The 20,795-nt window shown below is 40.2% G+C and overlaps 1 protein-coding gene across 4 annotated transcripts in view; it reads right to left on the reverse strand.

Annotated features, from left to right (window-relative positions):
* Cfdp1 (craniofacial development protein 1) overlaps positions 1–20,570 on the reverse strand; it is a 138,602-nt gene extending 118,032 nt beyond the window's left edge. For 3 of the 4 annotated variants that reach the window (XR_010047040.1, XR_010047038.1, XM_003472030.5), the window contains exons 1-4: positions 20,350–20,564; positions 13,960–14,077; positions 11,636–11,849; positions 11,074–11,201 (exon numbers count right to left, since the gene is read on the reverse strand). Coding sequence is in view for 2 of the 4 variants with exons in the window: in XM_003472030.5 (XP_003472078.1) it covers positions 11,074–11,201; positions 11,636–11,849; positions 13,960–14,077; positions 20,350–20,413 (524 nt within the window). In the remaining 2 variants the exon portion in view is untranslated. Of the gene's footprint in view, positions 1–11,073; positions 11,202–11,635; positions 11,850–13,959; positions 14,078–20,349 lie in introns of all 4 variants that reach the window. The other variant, XM_063247687.1, reaches the window with a different exon arrangement.
* Between the last annotated feature and the right edge of the window lie 225 nt (positions 20,571–20,795).

Raw genomic sequence — 20,795 nt, forward strand, 5'->3', positions numbered from 1 at the left:
TGACTGGATCATGGACGCATTACAGCCGTCTTGCCGTTAGGAGGTGACGTCTGATCAGTAAAGGCAGGTCACTGTGGGCTTGACCCAGAAATGCCTATCTCCTTTCTGGACTCCTTTCACTCTCTGCTTCCTGTCTGTCCTGAGCAGATTCCGAAGCCCTGGCCTGGTTACCATGTTGCTTCTGCATGGAGTCAGCTGACCATAAAAGGACTGAAACTTCTAAAACACGAGCCAAAGCTGCTGGGCATGGTGGCACACACAGCTCATCCTATCATTTGGGAGGCTGAGTCAGGAGAACTGCTGTAAGTTCATGACCAGCCTGGGCAACATAGTGAGTTCAAGGCTAGCCTGAATGACACAGCAAGATCCTGTCTCAAAAAATAAATAATTTTTTAAAAACCTCTCCTCCTTTAAATTGTGAGTATTGAGTATTTTGCACCAGTGACATGAAAGTGATTAAGACACTCTTGCAGTCAGAGTCTCAGTACACTGGAGGGTTACTGGTCTGAAAGATGCAAAGGGCCCTTACATGTACATCAGGCCCCAGATTCAAAGATCCAGAGGTTTGGAGACAGAATACTGGGGAGAAAAACAACAAACTAATTAAAAAAAAAAATAAAGCAATGTTATAAACAACCAGAGCACTCTAGAAGCTCCTTTCTGTTCTCCACATAAAACCACCCAATGATGAAACAAAAATCTCTTGAAACTGGATAAATTTGGACGCGCCAGGATGCAATTCGATTAATTTAAATCAGAAAATGCTATGTACAATAAACTTAGCAGAGCCCTAACACTGAACTACCCATACCTTTTTTTATTTTAAAACAGTCTTGCAAAGTTGCCCAAACTTCTAATCCTCTCGTCTCAACCACCTGTAAAGCTCTACTTCTAATGAATGATGAGAGCAGTAAGAGATTTGGCTCTCAAAATATCTTTGAATAGGAGAATAGTTAAGTTATAGAATATTCAAATACAAGCACCAACCCACGCATGGTGATGCACACCAGTAATCCCACTACTTAGGAGGCTGAGGCAGAAGAATCACCATAAGTCAAAGCTAGCCTGGGTCACAAAGTGAGTTCAAGGCCAGCCTGAACTGCACAGCAAAAATCCTATCTCAGAAATACTGAGAAAAAAATACTCCTGACAGGAAAAGGCCTATTATTAGCATTAATTTAAATGTTTTCAGCAGAAATTCCATTTTAGCTGCATTTTTACTTACTCAGTACTTCCTGAAATTCTTTATTAGGGAGAAACTTTCCATGACTGGCCTTTTCCAAATGGTGAATCACTTAGGAAAGTCTGAGTTAACTGGCACAGCTGGTTATATGACAGGGAAAGATTTAAAAAAAAAAATTACTAGCCAGGCGTGGTGCTGCATGCCTGTAATCCCAGCACTTGAAAGTTGAGGCAGGGGATCATTCCAAGTTCAAGAGCAGCCTGGGTTACAGTGAGTTTGACTCCAGCCTGAACTGCATAGTGAGACCCTGTCTCAAAAAAACCAAAAGGCCACTGGACTGGGAATACAGTTTAGCAGCACAGTTCAAAAAGACCACAAACAAGGGGCTGGGGATTTAGCTCAGCGGCATAAGCGCCTGCCTTGCAAGCAGGCAGTTGTGAGTTCGATCCCTGGTACCGATAAAAACAAAAAAGACAAAAAAAAAAAAAAAACCACAAACAACCTATTTTTCCTCATTATCTGAGATAATATACCCTAGATATTTTAAGCAGGGAAAAACAAAATAGCAAAAATCCAAAACTTAACAAGTAAAATATAGTTTAAAGAAGTAAAAGACCAGCTTGTGCTAACACTACCTTATGCTCATGCTTTGCAAACACTTCCCAGCCATCACTTGCTTCCTCGTATTTTTAAAGATGCAGTAGGGCCAGAGATTTAGCTCAGTGGCATACGCACCTGCCTGGCAAGCATGAAGTCATGAGTTCAATCCCTGGTACGGCAAAAAAAAAAAAAAAAAAAGATGCAGTAATGTCCTTAGCTTGACACAAAGAGAGACAAAGCAGAATGACATCAAGAGATGAAAAAAATGTTCAAATCCATGTGCTGAATTTGTATATAGGCTTTGTATCTCCCAAGGTGTCCCCCCCTCTCCGCCCGCAGAGAATTCTTCATAATAGCTAAATTCAACATGCCAGCTACTGTTCTTGTTCTCTTTAGGGACAGGGAGTTTAAGAGATCTTTCACATATTCTATTATGTATTTCTGCAATGTGTGACTTCTTAATAAACACATACTGATATTGAAATATAAATAAAATACACAGAATAAAAGTACTCAATTTTCTTTATTTTCTTTTTGATATAGGCAGGGGCTGCCCTCTTCTGGCCAGTGGTGAGATACCAACCAAATATCAAGTCATTTTAAATTACCAACCATTTGCTTTAAAAAATGAAGAAACTTGGGGCTGGGGATTTAGCTCAGCAGCATAAGCGCCTGCCTTGGAAGCAGGCAGTCGTGAGTTCGATTCCTGGTACCGATAAAAAGGAAAAAGACCAAAAAAAAATGAAGAAACTTGTGGCATAATATAAATATTAATGTATTTTTCCAGGCCTGATGATACAGACCTGTATTCTCAGAGGCTGAGACAGGGGGAGCATAGGTTTGAGCTAGGCCTGAGCATCTTACAAAGACCTTGTCTCAAAAATTTAAAAAGAGGGTCCAGGGATTTAACTCAGTGGCCTAAGCACCTGCCTGGCAAGTACAAGTTTGTGAGTTCAATCCCTGGTACCAAAAAAACAAAGAAACAAAAACAAACCAAAAAAAAAAAAAATTAAAAAGGATTAGGGATGTAGCTTAGTGATACAATGGTTCTGGGTTTAATCCTCAGTGCCACCCCCTCCCCCGCAACCAAATCCGTTACAGGCATGTATGTATAGAATTTTCATTTTTCTTTGGTTGAGATGGTGTCTCACTATGTAGATTAGACTGGCTTTGAACTACTATGTAGCTGAGGCTGACCTCAAACTCAGTGATCCCCTGCCTCAGTCTCCTCTAGATTACAGGCAAATACCAACATGTCTAGCCCACTTTTCAATATTTTTAGTATCTTTTTTTGTTCTTTATTATTGACTTATTTATTTTTTTGGACAGGAATCTTCCCATGCTGCCCAGGTTGGTCTCTGACTTGTGAATTCAAGCCGCTCTCCCACCTCCACTTCCCAAATAGCTGGGATTATAGGGAAACACTGCCACACCCATCACTTAAAGCAGCTTTATTAAATTTGGGGGTTTTATTCTTACCTTTGTCAAAACAAAGCTAGTCATATTGTATTTTCAAAGTTCTTCCCAGTATTGGGGATGAAACCTGGGTCTTTGCACTGAGTTATATCACCAGAACTTTGTAAAAATTTTTATTCAGGGCTAGACCTGAACATAATTCCAGTATTTAGGAAGCTGAGGCAGGGGAACCGCCCAAATTTGAGACCAGCCTAGGCTCTATGGTGACATTTATGATCAGGTTTCTATTTCTCACATACAAAATAATTTAAAAAGTGAATGGATGAACTTTACATAATTCACAGTTTTACTGCTATAAGTACAGTGGCTGGGAATAGTGATGCATGCCTGTTATTCCAGCACTTGGAAGGCTGAGGCAGGTGGATCCCAGTGATTTTGAGGCCAATCTGGACTACATCATAGTTGAGCTCCAGCTAGTGTGAACTATGTAGTGAGACCCTGTGTCAAAGAAAAAAAAAAAGGCTTTTCTTGATTTTCTGCTTGAAGACTTTTTTTTTTCATAATGGAAGCAGTGTATAACTTCTGCTCTAGTATAAGCTCTTTTTTTTTTTTTCGTCTTTTTCATTTTTATCGGTACCGGGGATCGAACTCACAACCGCCTGCTTGCAAGGCAGGTGCTTATGTCGCAGAGCTAAATCCCCAGCCCCTTAGTATAAGCTCTTAAAGTGTTTTCCTTGGCTTGGATCTGCATCACTAGAACATACTCTTCTGACACTTAAACTACAAATCACATCTGTTGACAGAGTAATCCTAGTTTTTGTCTTCTTCTGGTATTTTGGTTCTTAACTTTAACACACAGAATATTTTGTAAACACCTAAATATCCAAAACACAGAAATAATAAAAGCAACACCTCTCTTGCTCCAAATGGCACTGAAAAAGTACTTGGAAACTCTATTGTAAGTCATCAATATCATAAGCCACAGCCTGAACACTTTCAGCTGTAGTGTCATTATAAAGTTGCATATGAGCCATGCCTATAATCCCAGAACTCAGGAGGCTGAGGCAGGAAGATGAATTTGAGGCCAGCGTGGGCAAGCAACATAACAAGTTCAAGGCCTGCTTGAACTACATAGTGAGATCCTGTCTCAAAAAACAAAGACAAGCAAATAATAATAAAAAAAAAAAATAAAGTTGAACTTCAACCATCTTCTAGATCACAAATTTACTGATGTTTCTAAGCAAGCTGGTACTATCTTTTACTAATATCTAGGCAAAGGATTTTTGGGAGCCCATCTCCAATTTAGCAACTGAAAGCGCCTCTTTCTGTAGGTATGGTAGAACACCAACACTCAGGAGGCTCAGGCAGGAAGACTACCACCAAGTTTGAGGCCAGCCTGGACTACAGTACATAGTAAGTTCAAGGCCATTGAATGACACAGCAAGACCCTGTCTCAAAAATAAAAAAATTTTTTTTTTTTTTTTTTGTCTTTTTCCTTTTTACCGGTACCGGGGATCGAACTCACGACTGCCTGCTTGCAAGGCAGGCACTTATGGCGCTGAGCTAAATCCCCAGCACCCAAATAAGTAATTTTTAAAAAAAGATCTCTCAAGGACCAGAGATTTAGCTCAGTGGCGTAAATGCCTGCCTCGCAAACATAAGGTCGTAAGTTTGATCCCTGGTGCCAAAGGGAAAAAAAAAAAGACCTCTCCAGTGCTGGGATTACAGGAGGATAACTGAGTTTTGCTGAACAATAGGGTGATAATTTTATTCTAAAATTTTTATTTTTGAGCTCATGTAGGAATGTTTTTAAAGAAAGTTTTCCTATGAAAAATTAGAAAATTATACTTGAGCCTAAAACTTTAGACAAGGGAGAAACTTAAAGCTAAGTTACCTGTGAGGCACTTGACTAATTTAGGACAGAACACTGTTATTTAACTTACTGAATGCCCAACATGCCAATTTTCATGAAGTCTTGATATATATTTTTATATATACACACACATATCTATATATGTATACAAATACATATGTTATGCACAAATATTTTTAAAAGTGCCTGTTTTTTCAAGAGGCTGTAAACTTTATCAATCTCCTTTCTCAGAAGGCCACAATACTAATGTTAAAATACAGTATAGAAACTTGCATCTGTTTCTAGTGTGTGTTCACTTTAGTATTTTTGAGGCTGGGGACATAGCTCTATTGTAGACTACTTGCTTAGCATATGAAGGACCTGGACTCAGTTGTTCATATTCCCACCAAAAAAAGTTTCTGATTCTGAATTTTTTTCTCTATGCTTTATATAAAAGTGATACTAGGGGCTGGGGACTTATCTCAGCGGCATAAGCACCTACCTGCCTGGCAAGTGCGAGGTCGTGAGTTTGATCCCCGGTACTACCAAAAAAAAAAGTGATACTGAACTTTGATAGATGCATTGCTTCATTAGTCAAAATACCTCTGCAAGAAACTCACTGTAGTTTTAGCAGTGCACAATCAAAAATCAAACAATATATGAAAGATCATAGAGACAAGTCAGTATGAGGTTGATGTTCAGATTTTGGAATCACTTCTGTTATTAGCATGAGACTATGGCTGCATTCAGAAAATTAGTTTTCCTTACACAGACATCCAGGGAGGAAATGTAGCTCACCTGCAAGGTACTTGCTTAACATTTATGATGCTCTGGACTCAATTCTCAGTACTGCAAAACATTCTTTTTAACTTTCTTAACTTAATTACTATTTGTTGTTTTTGCTTTTGCTTTTTTGGAAGGGGGGTTGCTTTCTGAGACTGTTGTTATGTAGTCCAGACTGGCCTTGAACTCACAATGGTCCTCATACCTCAGGCTCCCAAGTGCTGAGTAACAGAAATGTGCCACCATGCTGGGTTACTTAGTAAATTATTAAACTACTAAATAAGTATTTTTTAAAAATCACACTTGAAAAAAATAATTGTAAAATAAAATCTCAACACATGTCTGTAACCCAGCACTTGGGGGGCTCAAGCTAGAGGATCACCACAAGTCTGAGGGCAGCCTGAGCTACATTAGTAAGTCCAAGCCAGCCTGAACTATAGTGAGACTGTCTCAAACAAGTCAATCAACATTTGGGCTTTTTCGATTCCCAGTAACAAAAATGAAACAAAACAAAAAACATTTGGGCTTTAGTTGATAAAATAACCTTGAAATACCATATCGTAATATAATCTTGTGTGTGTGTGTGTGTGTGTGTGTGTGTGTGTGTGTGTGTGTGGTGTTTTGGGGGGGGGGGGTTTGGAAACAGGGTCTTGCTATACAGTTCAGACTGGAGTTGAACTCACCATGTAGCCAAGGCTGACCTTAAACCTGGGGTGCCCTTCCTACCACAGCCCCCCAGTGCTGGGATTACAGACACGTTCCACAACACCAGGCTGTGTAATGTAGTCTGACTGCAGATGACTAATACTCAGTTTATATCACATGACTCACTCTGAAAGTTTGATACTAACTGAATTTGTCTATACAGTGTTTAACACTGTGATTCAGACAATGTCTTGAATAGGTTGACATTGCTGAATTGGTAAACAAATTTGTAAGTGCTCACAGTTTCTGTATCCATCTCGTCTCAAAACAGTAACTGGTGGTGTTTTAATTTTTTTCACATTTTTTTCCAAAATAGGTAGTTTACAACCCATATTTTGAGCAGCACTCTAGTATGCTGTACTCAAATTTCTCCCTAGCTACCCCAATGATGTTCTTTCTAGTTGAACTTCTTGTGTAGTCCAAGACATTCAAGATTAAATACTGCATTTAATCTTTTAAGCCTACACCATTTTATTTTACAGAAGAGCCCTGAATTAAGCTGTTTTCTTGTGTTTACATTCAGATTAATCATGTTACACAAGATTCTACTTTGATAGTGCTTCTCACCCATCAGAGGGTCCTGTACTGGTGTAAGTTAGACCACAAGAGGCCATATTTGTTAGAATTCTCTACTATCCATCTGGGGAAAGTAACCCAATCACCGGTACTACATAGAAACAAAAAAGAAATCTCCACCATAAGGGACTTTTAGCATAGTCATAATCATTTTGGGGACCCATTAAACAAGTGATGATGTGAATAATGTATTTTGCCTCTAGAAATCACACAAGAAGCTACTGTGTTGTCTAGCAGGGAGTAGCAGCATACCAACAGTAAATCTTCAGTGCTTTTGAAGTCCTATAAAATAATTTATAAAGTATACTAATGTGCCATTTAGAAATACCAGTTTAAAAATCTTTGGCCAAGGCCAGGAATTTAGCTCAGTGGGGTAAGTGCCTGCCTGGCAAGTGCGAGATCATGAGTTCGATACCTGGTACCAAAAAAAGAAAAAAAAAAAAAGTCTTTGGCCAGGCATTATGTAACAACCTTGTAATCCTAGCCATTTGGAAGGTTGAGGTAATAGGATCATGAACTCGAGGCCAGCCTGGACAACTTAGTGAGATCCTGTCTCAAAATAAAAAGGCCTAACAAGGGCCAGGGATTCAGCTAGCAGCATAAATGTCTTTTCTGGCAAGGGTGAAATCACAAGTTCAATCCCCAGTACAAAAAAAAAAGCCTCATAATGTAGCTCAGTGACAGAGCATTTGTTTTGCATTTCTCAGGCCCTAGGTTCAATCCCCAGTATTGTAAGATAAAAATGTAGAAGTCTGCCTCAGCTTGAATTATTTCCCATGTGTCATGCGGAATTATCTAAAGATGTGTTTATACCTGCAGATTACAGAAAGCTGGTAACTGTGGCTATAAGAAATCATTAAATTTGTGATCAAATTAATTTTTAGGTTTTTTTGGGGGGTAGACAGGGGATTGACCCCAGAACCTTCACACTGAGCTATATCCATAGTACTTTTACCTTTTTAATTTTGAGACAAGGTCACCATCAAACATGTAGTTCTTCTGCCTCAACCTGAGAAAGCTAAGATTACAGACATGCGTCACCACACGTAGCTTCCAGCCATTTTTAGTCTGAGATCAGGTCTCTCAAACTTGCCTCGACTGGCCTCAAATGTGCAATCCTCCTGCCTATCTCAGCTTCCAGAGCAGCTGGAATTACAGTGCCTAGTATAATGGGTTTCTTCATGATGGGGGTTTCTGTTTGCTTGCAGTACTAGTATTTAACCTAGGCCCTCAAGCATGATGGACAAGCTCTCTGCCACTCAGCTACATCTAAAATGCTTAGTGTTTTTTTGTTTCTTTAAAAAAGAAAACTGAGGGGCTGGGGGTTTAGCTCAGCGGCATAAGCGCCTGCCTGCCTTGCAAGCAGGCAGTTGTGAGTTCGATCCCTGGTACCGATAAAAACGAAAAGGACCAAAGAAAAAAAAGAAAACTGAGTCCCTGGTACCAATAAAAACGAAAAGGACCAAAAAAAAAAAAAAAAAAAAGAAAACTGAGTCAGGCATGGCGCTATATTCCTATAATCCCAGAACCTAGGATGCAAAGGCAGGAGAATGACCATGAGTTCAAGGACAGCCTTAAACCACATAGCAAAAACCTATCTCAAAAAAAAGGAACCAGGCTGGGCACAGTAGTCCAGACTTGTAATTCTATCACTTGGGAAGCTAATGTGGGAGGATCTCCATGAGTTTGAGGCCAGCCTGGGCAACACAGTGAGTTCAAGGGCAGCCTCAAGTACATAGTGAGATCTGTCTTAAACACACACACACACACACACACAGAAACAATTTACATATCCATTTCCCCCAGGAGTAGTACTAATCCAAATTATGTTGCATAACATTAGTAGCAAGAAATAAGCTCTTCTGCAACAATAAATATTAAACAGCAATACTAAAAGTATTCAATATTAAACAGCATTACTAAAAGTTTTGTCTCAAGTTGAATACGAAGAACTGGTATCTCACTCAGTTTTTTAATTCAATTACAGAATAAAAGGTGTAATAGTAATTTCCTGTATTAACCACCTATACCCACACTTTCAGTGAAGAGTGTTTCCTATTGGTTTGAGTAATTTTAAAATGAAATTTGATGTCTGTTGAATTTTATGAAAAATGTGGGCTTATATTTAAATATCTTAATTTATTTTTCTATCAACTCTTTATTGTTTTAACAAAAGTATTAATCTCCAACAGATTTAAAACTTTAAATCACAGACAGTAATCTGGGTTTTTTTTGTTTGTTTTTGAGACATGATCTTCCTATGCAATTCAAGCTGACCTTGAACTTCCAAGCTGGCCTCGAACTTTCAGTGATCCTCCTGACCCAACTTCCCATGTGCTGAGATTACAGGCCTACGTCAACACACCAGGCTTAAAAAAATAAATACTATTTTTAAGAATACTAATTTCAGGAGACATCCTGTTTTTAGAGAGCCTACAAGTCTAATTTGTTACTGTCCAAGAAAATAAGTGTGACCACCTATAAAACTATTAATTGGCATTTCATTCTTTCTCGATTAGCTCAAAATTACAATCTAGCCAGTAGTGGTGATACCTGCCTGTAATCCCAGCACTCTGAGAGGCTGAGGCAGAATATTATTAATTTCGAGTCCAGCTTGGCAAGACTCTGTCTCAAAAAAATACAAAAATAAAAGGGCTAGGAGAGCAGGGTGTGGTGGTGCACATCTATAATCCCAGCACTCAGGAGGATCCCTACGAGTTCAAGACCAGCCTTGGGTACAGAACAAGACCCTGTCTCAAAAAAAAAAAAAAAAAAAAGAAAAGAAAAAAAGCTGGAGATGTAGCTCAGTGTGAAGCCCCTGGGTTCAATCCCCAGTAACGTGCACACACAAATAAATTTAAATAAATGAGAAGAGAAGGACCAGATATGGTGGTGCATGCATGTAATCCTAGCACTAGGAAAGCCAAGGCAGTAGGACTGCTATGAGTTCAGGGCCAGACTAAAGTGAATAGTGGAACTCTGTTTCATAAAGACTTTAAATACAACAAAAAACAATAACTAGAAAAAAACCCAAAAACAAAGAGCGGAAAGTGCAGGCATACTTTATTTTTCTTTTCTTTTCTTTTTGAGAGAGGGTCTCCCTATGTGGTCCAGGCCAGATGTGAACTCACTATGTAACCCAGGCTAGCCTCTAAATGAGTGCTGAGATTAAGTTGTATGCCAACACCACTGGCCAGCCATACTACTTTTACTTAAAATGGCAGTAGGCTAAACTAATTGGTCGTGCTGAGTCTCTACTCTTTTCCTAACTACAGTAAACAAATCTCACAATATTAAGAAGAAGAAACAATACCGGAACCAAATCTCTCTCTAGCATTTTCATTCTTCTTACCTGATTTTAGGGCTGCTATTTCAAATTCAAGCACAGTTTAAAAAAAAAGGAATAATGATTTATTCAAAGTCCAAAGCACGGCAAGAACAAGTAGAAATACAAACTTCTGCAAAATACTAAGATAGGTTGGAAAAGGATAGATGTCTAATACCATTTACAAAGACACTTGTTTTTGCTTTTGTTTTCTTTCAGAAATTCTTTCAGAAATGCAGGGCTTCGTGTATGCTAGGCAAGTGTTCTACCGCTGAGCCACATTTTGCAGTGCTTTTTTGTTACTCTGAGACAAGGTCTCACCAGATTGCCCATTCTGACCTCAAACCTGTGACCTGCATGCCTCAGTCTCCTGAGTAATTAGTATTACCAGTCTGTGCGACCACACCTGGCTCATTTTTAAAAGAACTAGTTTCAGCTGGGTATGGCAACAAACTCCTGTAATTCCAGCACTCAGGAGCATGAGGTAGGAGGATTTTTGCAAGTCTGAGACCAGCCTGAACCAGCTACAAAGTGAGCCCCAGGCCAGCCTGAACCACATATCAAGACCTTGCCTCAAAAAAAGATTAAAAAAAACTACCCAACTAATTTCAGTGTTTATACAGGTCTGCTTACCTTACTTCTTCACCAGCAAAATCAAACACCTTAGTGATTTTAACTTTTTCTGCTTCTTTAGGTTTCTCTAGCTCTTCTGTTTTGATCAACGATTTACTTGAAGTTGTCTCTTCAGTCTGTTCTTCTGTCTATGAAAAAAGCAAAAATTGTAGTCAGTTTCACCAAACTAAAAAGAGCCATCTGATCATGCTGTTTACAGCTGTTCTCAAACGTTTCACTCCTAATCAGTTAAAGAGCTACTGAGAATTTGTTTGATTAGAAAGGTTTGTGCTCCTATCATAGCAAATGTTTCACTCTTCACTTAGTAAAGGTACTACCAAAAGGCATCGAGTCTCTCTGCTCTAAGATTTAAATCTTAGGGCTGGGGGTTTAGCTCAGTGGCATAAGTACCTGCCTGGCAAGCACAAGGTTGTGAGTTCAATTCCCAGTACCAAAATAAAAAAATAAATAAATTAGATTTAAAAATCTTAGTTCGTAAATTAAGCAAACCAACCAAAAAAACTATTTGGGGAAGGAAAAGCATTTCTGGAGAGGTACTTATTTCCTTAATCTGCTACCTTACCTTCGCCTGTGTGCTCGGGGGCACTTTGGACTTTGGTCCCACGTCATTGAGGAAGCTAGCCCAGAGCTCATCCTCCTTCTTCCGCCTTGCGTCCTCAGGCCCAGTGCCTTTCTCCACCTCTCCTACCCCATCCTCCTCGCTGCTGCTTCCTCCGGATTTTGTCTTGGCATCCTCCTCTTCGTCCTCTAACAACAGGCAGCTTTGTTTTCTCTTCCTGATCATCCAGGGAAAGGACAGAAAAGGCAGACAACGCAAATGATTTGTTACCCTTTCCTCAATTCCATCACAACTTGCCTAACTAAAAACAAAACAAAAAAAAAGTTTAAATCTGGAATTACTATGATAATAAACATAATAAGAGGACCAAGAGAGGTAAATTGATTTTGTGGAAGAAAAAACGAACTGGGTTCTTGTTTTTAGCAATTTCAATTATTTAGAATCAAAATACAGTATTCTAAGTCATGACCACCATGCCGTTTTCTAAGAAAACGCACAAAATCACTCAGAATTACTCTGCTCAATGTTCTGAGGACAAAAGTACAATAAATTTTTTTTTACCTTTTAAAGGGTAATTCTGTTCTAAAAAAGCACAAATTTATCTGCATTATTTCTTTAAGTTCTCATGGAAAAAAATAGGTCAATGTTTCATCCCACTTTCTAAAGAAGTGAAAGGTGAGACATGGAGTGACTTGTGGACAAAAGCTGTATTCAAGACTTGTAAGATAACTGCCAAAAGATAACTATTTTGACTGTAAGTGAATTATTCAATATCTAAAATTCTTTTTCCTTTTCATAAACCACAATATGTTTTTTCTCCAATCCCCAGAAATACAGTAAAGACAGAAACACCAGTAAAGTAAAAGACTTATTGGAGGATGCCTTCATGTTCAGGCATGGTGGTGCATGCCTCTAATTCCAGCACTCAGGAGGCTGAGGCAGGAGGATCACAGAGAGATCAAGGCTAACCTGGACTACATGGTGAGTTCAAAATCAGCCTGGATTACTCATTGTATAACCCTGTCTCAAAAAACTAAAACCAAAAAAAGCTTTCATTTGAGTTATAGAACTGATCAGAATTTTCTCAATTAAATGTCAGGTGTATGGAAGGAAATCAACTATTTTAAAAAATTTAACTGCATACAACCTTAGCTTAAACAATTTCACATCTACAAAATTGACTTAGAGATATACTTTTCATGTAATTAAGACTTGTACAAAGAACATTCATTGCAGTCTTGTTTGTTGCAGTAAAGACTAAGTACAATCTACTTGTTCCCCAGTATAAAAATGCTTAAAGTAAGACCTACTCATATATTCCTATGCAGTAGCTGAAAAGGACCAAGTATGTCTAAATGAACGGTCATGAGACCACTTTCAAGATGTGAAATAAGCAAAATGAAAAGCAATATGTAAAGTGTGCTAAGCATTTGTATTTTTTTTAAATAAAAAGGATAGAAAAAACATGAAGAGAATTGTAAACATTTGTAAACATACTGTACTTGCACAAAGTATCTTTGGTAACAGTTCAAGGCAAGTTCATCAAGCCCTTTTTAGTACTAATATTTTGTTTTAACCAGTTTGACAAAGTTTATTATAATTTTAAAAAATTAAAACCTTAAAATTTTTTAAATTTGCAGAGACTAAGAATTCCAAAATATCACTAAATGTTTCCCTCAAAGAGAAAAGGGTTAGAAATCCTGTCAATGAGAAAGCTATCACCTATCATGGCTCTCCTCATGATAGCATGCCACGTGTCCTCAAGGATGTACTTTTATCTTGTTTTTTCCTCTTTTACTTGGCCCAAGCTTGCTCTGCAGAGCCAGTTTCTTTCATTCTTTTTAGTTTTTCAAATATACTTTGTTACCATTTAAAAAAAAAAAAATCTGAGGCCAGGGGTTTAGCTCAGCAGCTCAAGCACCTGCTTAGCAGGTGCAAGGTTGTGAGTTCAATCCCCAGTATCAAAAAAAAAAAAAATCTATCACAAAGCTGGGCATAGTGGTGTACATCTATAATATGGCTCAGGCAGGAGGACCACAAGTTTGATCCTAGTCTGGCAACTAAGTGACTTAGCAAGACCTTGACTCAAAAAATTTAAGGAAGTCTGCACATCAAGTAAGGAAGTGGACACTCTGAGAGGCTGAGGCAGGAAGACCACAAGTTCAACCCCAGCCTGAGCAATTAAGTGACTTAGCAAGATCTTGGACTTAGCCCAAAAAGAGCTAGGGATGTAGTGTGGAGGGGGTTCTATTATCAGATCGATCTCAGCAATCAGGATGGCCGTGACCACAGCTCCTAATAGCTAAGGGCCCCACGGGCAGCATCACCTGGCCGGAATGCTCTGAGTCTTTCTTTTTTTCCCTTTGGTTTTCTGTGTCTGCTCTTCGCCATCCACTTCATCTTCCTTTACTAATTCATTTACATCATCTTCACTATACTCTCCACCTGCAATCACACAATAGAGTGGTCAGACAGATAAGAATAAAGAGTTTCACATCAAGCAAAATGTAGCACTGAGATAAAAATTGAGTATTTTCCCTTATTCTTCCCCTAACTACAACGTCATTTGCTTAGGGAAGTCTTCCCTGCCCCCAAAACAATGCTACAGTTTCCTCCTAGTCTTTCAGAGCAGTTGACATTTCCCTTCTGAGGCTCATCCTGTTTACATTAATGCTTGCTATTTCTGCTGTGCTGTACACTGCTGGAGGACATGAACTTGTTTGTCTTTTGTAAATATCTGCTAAATGACTGAGTGAAGTAATAGGAATTCCAACTCTACTAATGTATTTCTCAAAGAAGAAATGTTGTTTCTGGCTCATGTTAGGCACCTTACAAAAGACACTCTGCCTTTCCTGGGGCATAATACAGTATACCTATAATTCCTACTACTTTGGAGGCTGAAGCAGGAGCATCACAAGTTTGAAACCAACCTGGGCAATTTAACAAGACCTTGTCTCAAAATAAAAGGTAGATGATATCAGTGGTAGAGCACTTGCCAGTATGTGCAATGGCCTGGGTTAAATCCTCAGTATTGCAAAACAGATACCTTGCTTTGTCTGTATATGGGATTTAGAAACTGAATACTTTCAGTTAAATATGGCAAAAAGAACAAATACAACTATGTCCCATCTTCAAACAAACAGTGGCACTCAGGAGTTCCCCGAAAAAGGCTGTCTGAATAGCCTGTGTGTTCACATTCTGTGGGTAGTTCAAAAACTAGCCCTGTACAAGAGATTCAACTTTTATTTGATGTGTACATACCAAAAATCACATAAGTACAGCTCAATAAAATAACACATTCTATACCCAGTTCGAAGAACAAGTATGACCGGCAACACAAAAGGTACCTGCACCTCATGCTATGCACTAGCCACTGTGCCCTCCACAGGAAACCAGTATATGACCTTTAACATCTCAGAGGAATTTTGCCTTGGACATTAACCAAACAGAAGCCTACAATGCGTACTTCTGCGTCTAGCTTCTTATACCCAGTGTGCTTGTGAGACTCCTACATTGCAGCAAGTAACTGCAGTGTACTCGTTCTCCTTCCTCAGCAGTGTTCCACTGCGCGTCTACTCCACAATCCATTTCTGCACTCTACTGCTGATGGACACTGGAGCTGCTTCTGTTCTGATACTGCTTTACATACAAGTTTCAGTTTTTCGGTCGTTTTGTTTTGCTTCGTTCTTTTTAAAGTTATAAAGAAAAGAGGTTTGTTTTGACTCAGTTCTGGGAAGCATCTGGTGACGTCTTTCTTGTTGACAGTGTTCGAAAGTGGGGCAGGACATTACACAGCGAGCACCAAGAAGCCTGTATATGTGTATGTGTCCCAATCAGCTTTTACACACTCCACTCACAATGAACCAGTGACCAGCAAACAATTGAGAAAGCCTCCAACATCAAAGGCAAGACTCGAAAGAAACAAGGGGACTCAAAAGAAACAGAATTAGGGCGGGAACCAGGGTAGAAAAGAAACCCAAAAGCTTAAGAAAACCTTTATAATTAATATTCTGAAAGAAATAATAAACTTCAAGGGGGAAAAAAAAACACAAAAAATCTGAAAACTAAAAAAATGATGGCAGAAATTTTTAAAAAGATAGGGAAGCCAGGCATGTGAAAATCTGGAAAATATACATTCAAGCCAATACAAACATAAGCCAATGTAAGGGTTCCAAAATAGAAATCAGCATGGTGTCCCAAACCCTAGGCGAGGACAAATGAAAAGGTTTTCGGAGGGGAAACGCAGTTCCGGGTTAAGACGGTCGTGTGAAGTATGCTTCCTCTGGAAGACCCCATAAAGACACTATAGCTGTTATGGGTTAAATGAAGTTTCCTCCAGATCCATGTTCACACAGTCAGGGCTGATCCCCAAAGCAGCAGTGTTGAGGGGTAAGAAAAGCAACTGGCTCATGAGGATGCTATCTTCAATGAAGGGTCAAACCATGGATGCCATGAGTTTATAACTGAATGGGTACTTAGGGTCTCAATATATACGTTGGCCTTGAACTCACTATGTAGCCCAGGCTGGGAACTTGTGGCAGTCCTCCTGCCTCAGCCTCCCAAGTGCTGGCATTACAAGTATCCATCACCATACCTGGTCTCCAATGTAATTTAAAACAAACAGAACAACAACTTTTTGAGACAAGAGCTTGCTAACCTACTAAAACACTTCAGTTGGGCTTGAACTTGGGATCTTCCTGCCTCAGCCTCTCACCCTGCTGGAAACAGGCCTGTGCCACCAACTCCAGCTATTTGTCCATTTTTATGATGAAAATTTACTAAGGTGCTACACAAGCTCTGTAGAAAATCAGAAAATATGAGTGGTTCAAGGACTTTGTCAAGTAACAGATTATGTTTAATAAAAAAAAAATCAGAAAATGCAGGCAACTAAGCATAAAAAAATAGAAGCATTACATTCCAGCTACTCAGAGATTATTAGTATCAGTCCTTAATGAATACCTCACCTTGTTTTTTCCTACACCCAGCTGTAGATTTTTACATTTTACCCCAAGCCTGAAGTCAAATTTTCCATGTTACTCTGCAGCCTGCTTTACTCACTGAGTAATTTCTACCTGTTGATTTTGGTAAATTTTCATCACACCTAATATACAGACTGTTTTCAAACCTTCCCAGGGACCCCAAACAAGAATGGTTCACAATAGCTTGTCTGTCCAAATCACAGTGAATTAGATGCAAACAGGTTGTTCCACCTCTTAGGTCTGTCTCAGTCCAGTACTCCCTTCTCTGCATTGGCACTGATTTACCATTTACATTTTATGTGTTGAACTGTCTTCCAGACTGGTCTGATTTGTTTCAAGAGTGGTGGTGTTTTAGTTTGTTTCTCTGTTCCTCGAATTCTCTGTAAATGGGAAGTTAGATCTAAATGTTCCAGTGATATACTTTTAACTAAAATAGTAAGCTTAGGGTTAGGCTATTTACATTATTTTCTTGTTTATCCCTCCAGTGTCACTGAACTACATAGCAAGTGAGACTGTCTCAATGAAAATAAAATATATTGGCATGTAGCTCAATATGAAACATCTGGGTTCAATTCCCAGTAACACCTATACACACACAAGGAAAGGGAAGCAAACACTGCGGACAGTTCAGATAAAAAGATACACATGGTTCCAGATCTGAAACATGTAAAAAAGACACTCAATTATTAATTGTGCAAACAAACAAAAAACAATCAACAGCAAATTTCAGAAAGACTATGAAGGAAAAAAAAATAGAATAACATCCCTTTAGACAATGAAGCCCTCCAGGTGTGGTGGTGCACACCTGTAATCCCAGCACTTGGGACAGCTGAGGCAGGAGGGTTGCTGCAAACTCAAGACCAGCATGGGCTATATAATCAGTTTAAGGCCAGTCTGCACTACAAAGTGAGAGCCTGTCGTAAACAAGCAAAAACATCCTCAACATATTATCAAAACTAATTAAGCAAGTTATAAAAATTATACATCATGACCAAGTGAGCTTTATCCCAGAAATGTCTTCAAAATTTTTAAATTTATCATTAAACCATAAAATCTACCATATCCACAATAAATGAATTAAACAACTACATGGAGAAAGGGCATTTGACAAGATTCACTTCTCCACAAGGCAGGAATACAGTCACTATTTTTGTACTGGCAAACGCTGTATTTCCAACTACTTAGAAGAATGAGGTAAGGGGAATCCAGTTCAAAGCCAGTTCAGGAAACATGGCAAGACCTTGATGCTTAAAAAAAAAAAAATAATAAGGGGCTGAGGACTTAGCTCAGCGGCATAAGCACCTGCCTTGCAAGCACACAGTCATGAGTTCGATCCCCAATACCATCCCCCAAAAATTATGCTTAGCATAAAATGTTTGACATTCACTATACACTATGTAGATCAATGATTGAGCACTTTACCAAAAAAAAAAAAAAAAAAAAAAAAAAAAAAAAAAAAAGGAGGGGTACACCTAAAATGTATCAAAAACCTTAATTTGAGAGAGAAGGTATGTGCGTGGGGAGAGGTGTCCTATTAGCTTCCAGAGACAAACGGTTGCCCATCAGAAAACAAATCAGACTTTTCCCCAAGATACCTGAATAGAACCAGAGGCCTTCACATCCCCATCCCACCCCACCCCCCTTTTTTGGTACTGGGAATCGAACTCAGGCCTTGCGTTTGCCAGGCAGGCGCTTGTGCCACTGAGCTAAATCCTCGGCTCCCCATCCCTTTTTATTGTGTTTGTTTGTTGTGGTACCAGGGATTGAACCCAGAGATGTTCTACCACTGAGTACACTCTCAGCCTTTTTTAAAATTTTGAGACAAAGGGGTTGGGGGTTTAGCTCAGCAGCATAAGCGCCTGCCTTGCACAGGGGCTGGGGGTTTAGCTCAGCGGCAGTGAGCTGGATCCCTGGTACCAATAAAAAAGGAGAAAGACAAAAAAAAAAAAAAAAAAATTTGAGACAGTCTCTCTAAATTGCCCAGGCTGGTCTCAAACTTTGGATCCTTCTCTCTCTGCCTCCTGAGTAGCTGGGATTACAAGAATGTATCACCACAACCAGTTAAAAGGCTGGTTTTGTCTTTGCAATGCAAGTAAGTGGTGGTGACCAAGGATTTAAGATTGCAACAGTCAGAGACGTAACCAGGACAACTGAGGCAGAAGGCACAAACAGACATAAAAGGTGAAAATCTAGTGAATCTAAGTATCTTGCGTGATGATTCAATTTTGAAATTTGTAGTAAGAACATGAACACAAGGACGGTGATTTAGCTCAGTGGCACAAGTGCCTGCCTGGCAAGGTCGTGAGTTCCAGCTCTGACACACACACACACACACACACACACACACACACACACACACACAATGAACAGCTAAGCAATTTTCAAAATCAAAATCGGCAAGGGGAGGCAGTGCATACCTGCAGTCTCAGCACTCAGATGACTGAGGTGGGAGATCACTGCAGGTATGAAGCCAGGAGGAGGAGGAAGAGAAAAGAAAAAAAAAAAAGACAACAAAAACAGCAAACTGAAAATGTGAAAAGCACTTTCCTTTAGGAAGGCTAATTAGGGACAGTGGGCAGGTGGGCACTGCTAATTTTCCAAGCAATCCCTAGCACACACTGGAAACTCCTGCACTGAGGTAGTTGAGGAAAGAGGATCACTGCAAGTTCGAGACCAGCCTGAGTTACAAAAGGAATTCAAGGCCAGCCTGAACTTCACAGCAAAACCCTGTTTCAAAAAGCAAGCAAGCAAGCAAGCTTAACTGTATTTAAACATATGCATACACAGCTTTGATTAAAATACAAACTAGTTGGGCTGGGGATTTAGCTCAGCGGCATAAGCGCCTGCCTTGCAAGCAGGCAGTCGTGAGTTCGATCCCTGGTACCGATAAAAAAAAAGGAAAAAGACAAAAAAAAAAGAAAGAAAGAAAGAAGATGCAAACTAGTTTTCAAATTTAATCACTTTGGGTATCAGCTAAGACCAATGTTGGAATAAGTGAGTATCAGGGAAACTCATACGAAAGATATGGACAATCCTAGCGAAGGGTAATGTTACTTTGAAATAAAACCATAGCAGTGAGACTGGAGAGCAAGTGGTCAGAGTAATTTTCAAAGTAGGTACAGGGAACTTAATGGTGAGAGTAACGACGACGGAGGGAGGGGTGCGGGGGACGGGATGTGCTTGTTCACTTCAGTGTGAGTATAGATGCCTTGAATGAGATGGCTGAGTCTGAAAAAGGAGAATTCGGGTAGGGTAGGTCTACGTCATAAAATCCATCCTGACCTCGTTTAACTCAAGATGCCTATCCAAAAACACAAAGTCTCGGGGCGCACGCCTGTAACCTTATCTAATTAACAAGGCCCCTCCCGAGGGCTGGAAAGGATGCATCTGTCCTGGAAGGAAAGGTGGCCTGGAAGTCTGAAAACCACTTCCAGGAGCCGAATGGTTGCAGGACGGCCGGTGGCCGGAGACTGAGCCGCGGTCCCGGGACGGTTCCCGCGCTCCACGAGGCGGCGGCGGTCGTAGCCTGCCGGCACAGCAGCCCTGCGCCGACCCGCTGCGCCCAAAGCCCGGGCCCCGTCGGGGCAGAGGGCGCAAGGTTCTCAAGCCGGGGACACTCCAAACCGCGCGCCACCCAAGCCACAGCAGCCACTGGGCCAACGCCCGCGGGGGCCGGGCGCACCTCACGTGAGGCGCGGGGCGGGGCAAACACGCCTCTCGCCTTGCACACTCGCTCACCCGACGGCACGTAGTCTTCATCCTCCTCCGAGGTGGAGAAGTCTTCGGAATCGAATTCTTCCATGTCCCTGGCGCTCGGGGCCGGGCAACCCACCGGACCACAGCAACTATCCTAAACGGCCGAGCTGTAGGGTGAGATCATAGAGCCGCAGCAGCGGCGAGGGTGGCTCTGGCACCGTTTGAGTATGCGCAGGCAATGTCACGTTGTCGGCAACGACACTTCCGCTCGCTGCTCCTCGACGCACGTGCTTTCGGTTCCAGAGGAAAACCCTAAGCGCCCGGAAGCGGTGCATGCTGGGACTTGTAGTCTTTTTGCCCTGCCCAATTGCGTTGAGTAAATATCTTTAAATAAAAGGATATATCTTTGGAAATACAGTTGATTCTCATTATTTGTGGCTTTATATTTTCGAATTTGCTTAGCCACTAATTTTTATTTCGTAACCCCA

The sequence above is a fragment of the Cavia porcellus genome, unplaced genomic scaffold, assembly GCF_034190915.1.
Source record: "Cavia porcellus strain 051 isolate PalLab524CR breed Dunkin Hartley unplaced genomic scaffold, mCavPor4.1 scaffold_4, whole genome shotgun sequence".
In the NCBI taxonomy this organism is placed as follows: Eukaryota; Metazoa; Chordata; class Mammalia; order Rodentia; family Caviidae; genus Cavia; species Cavia porcellus.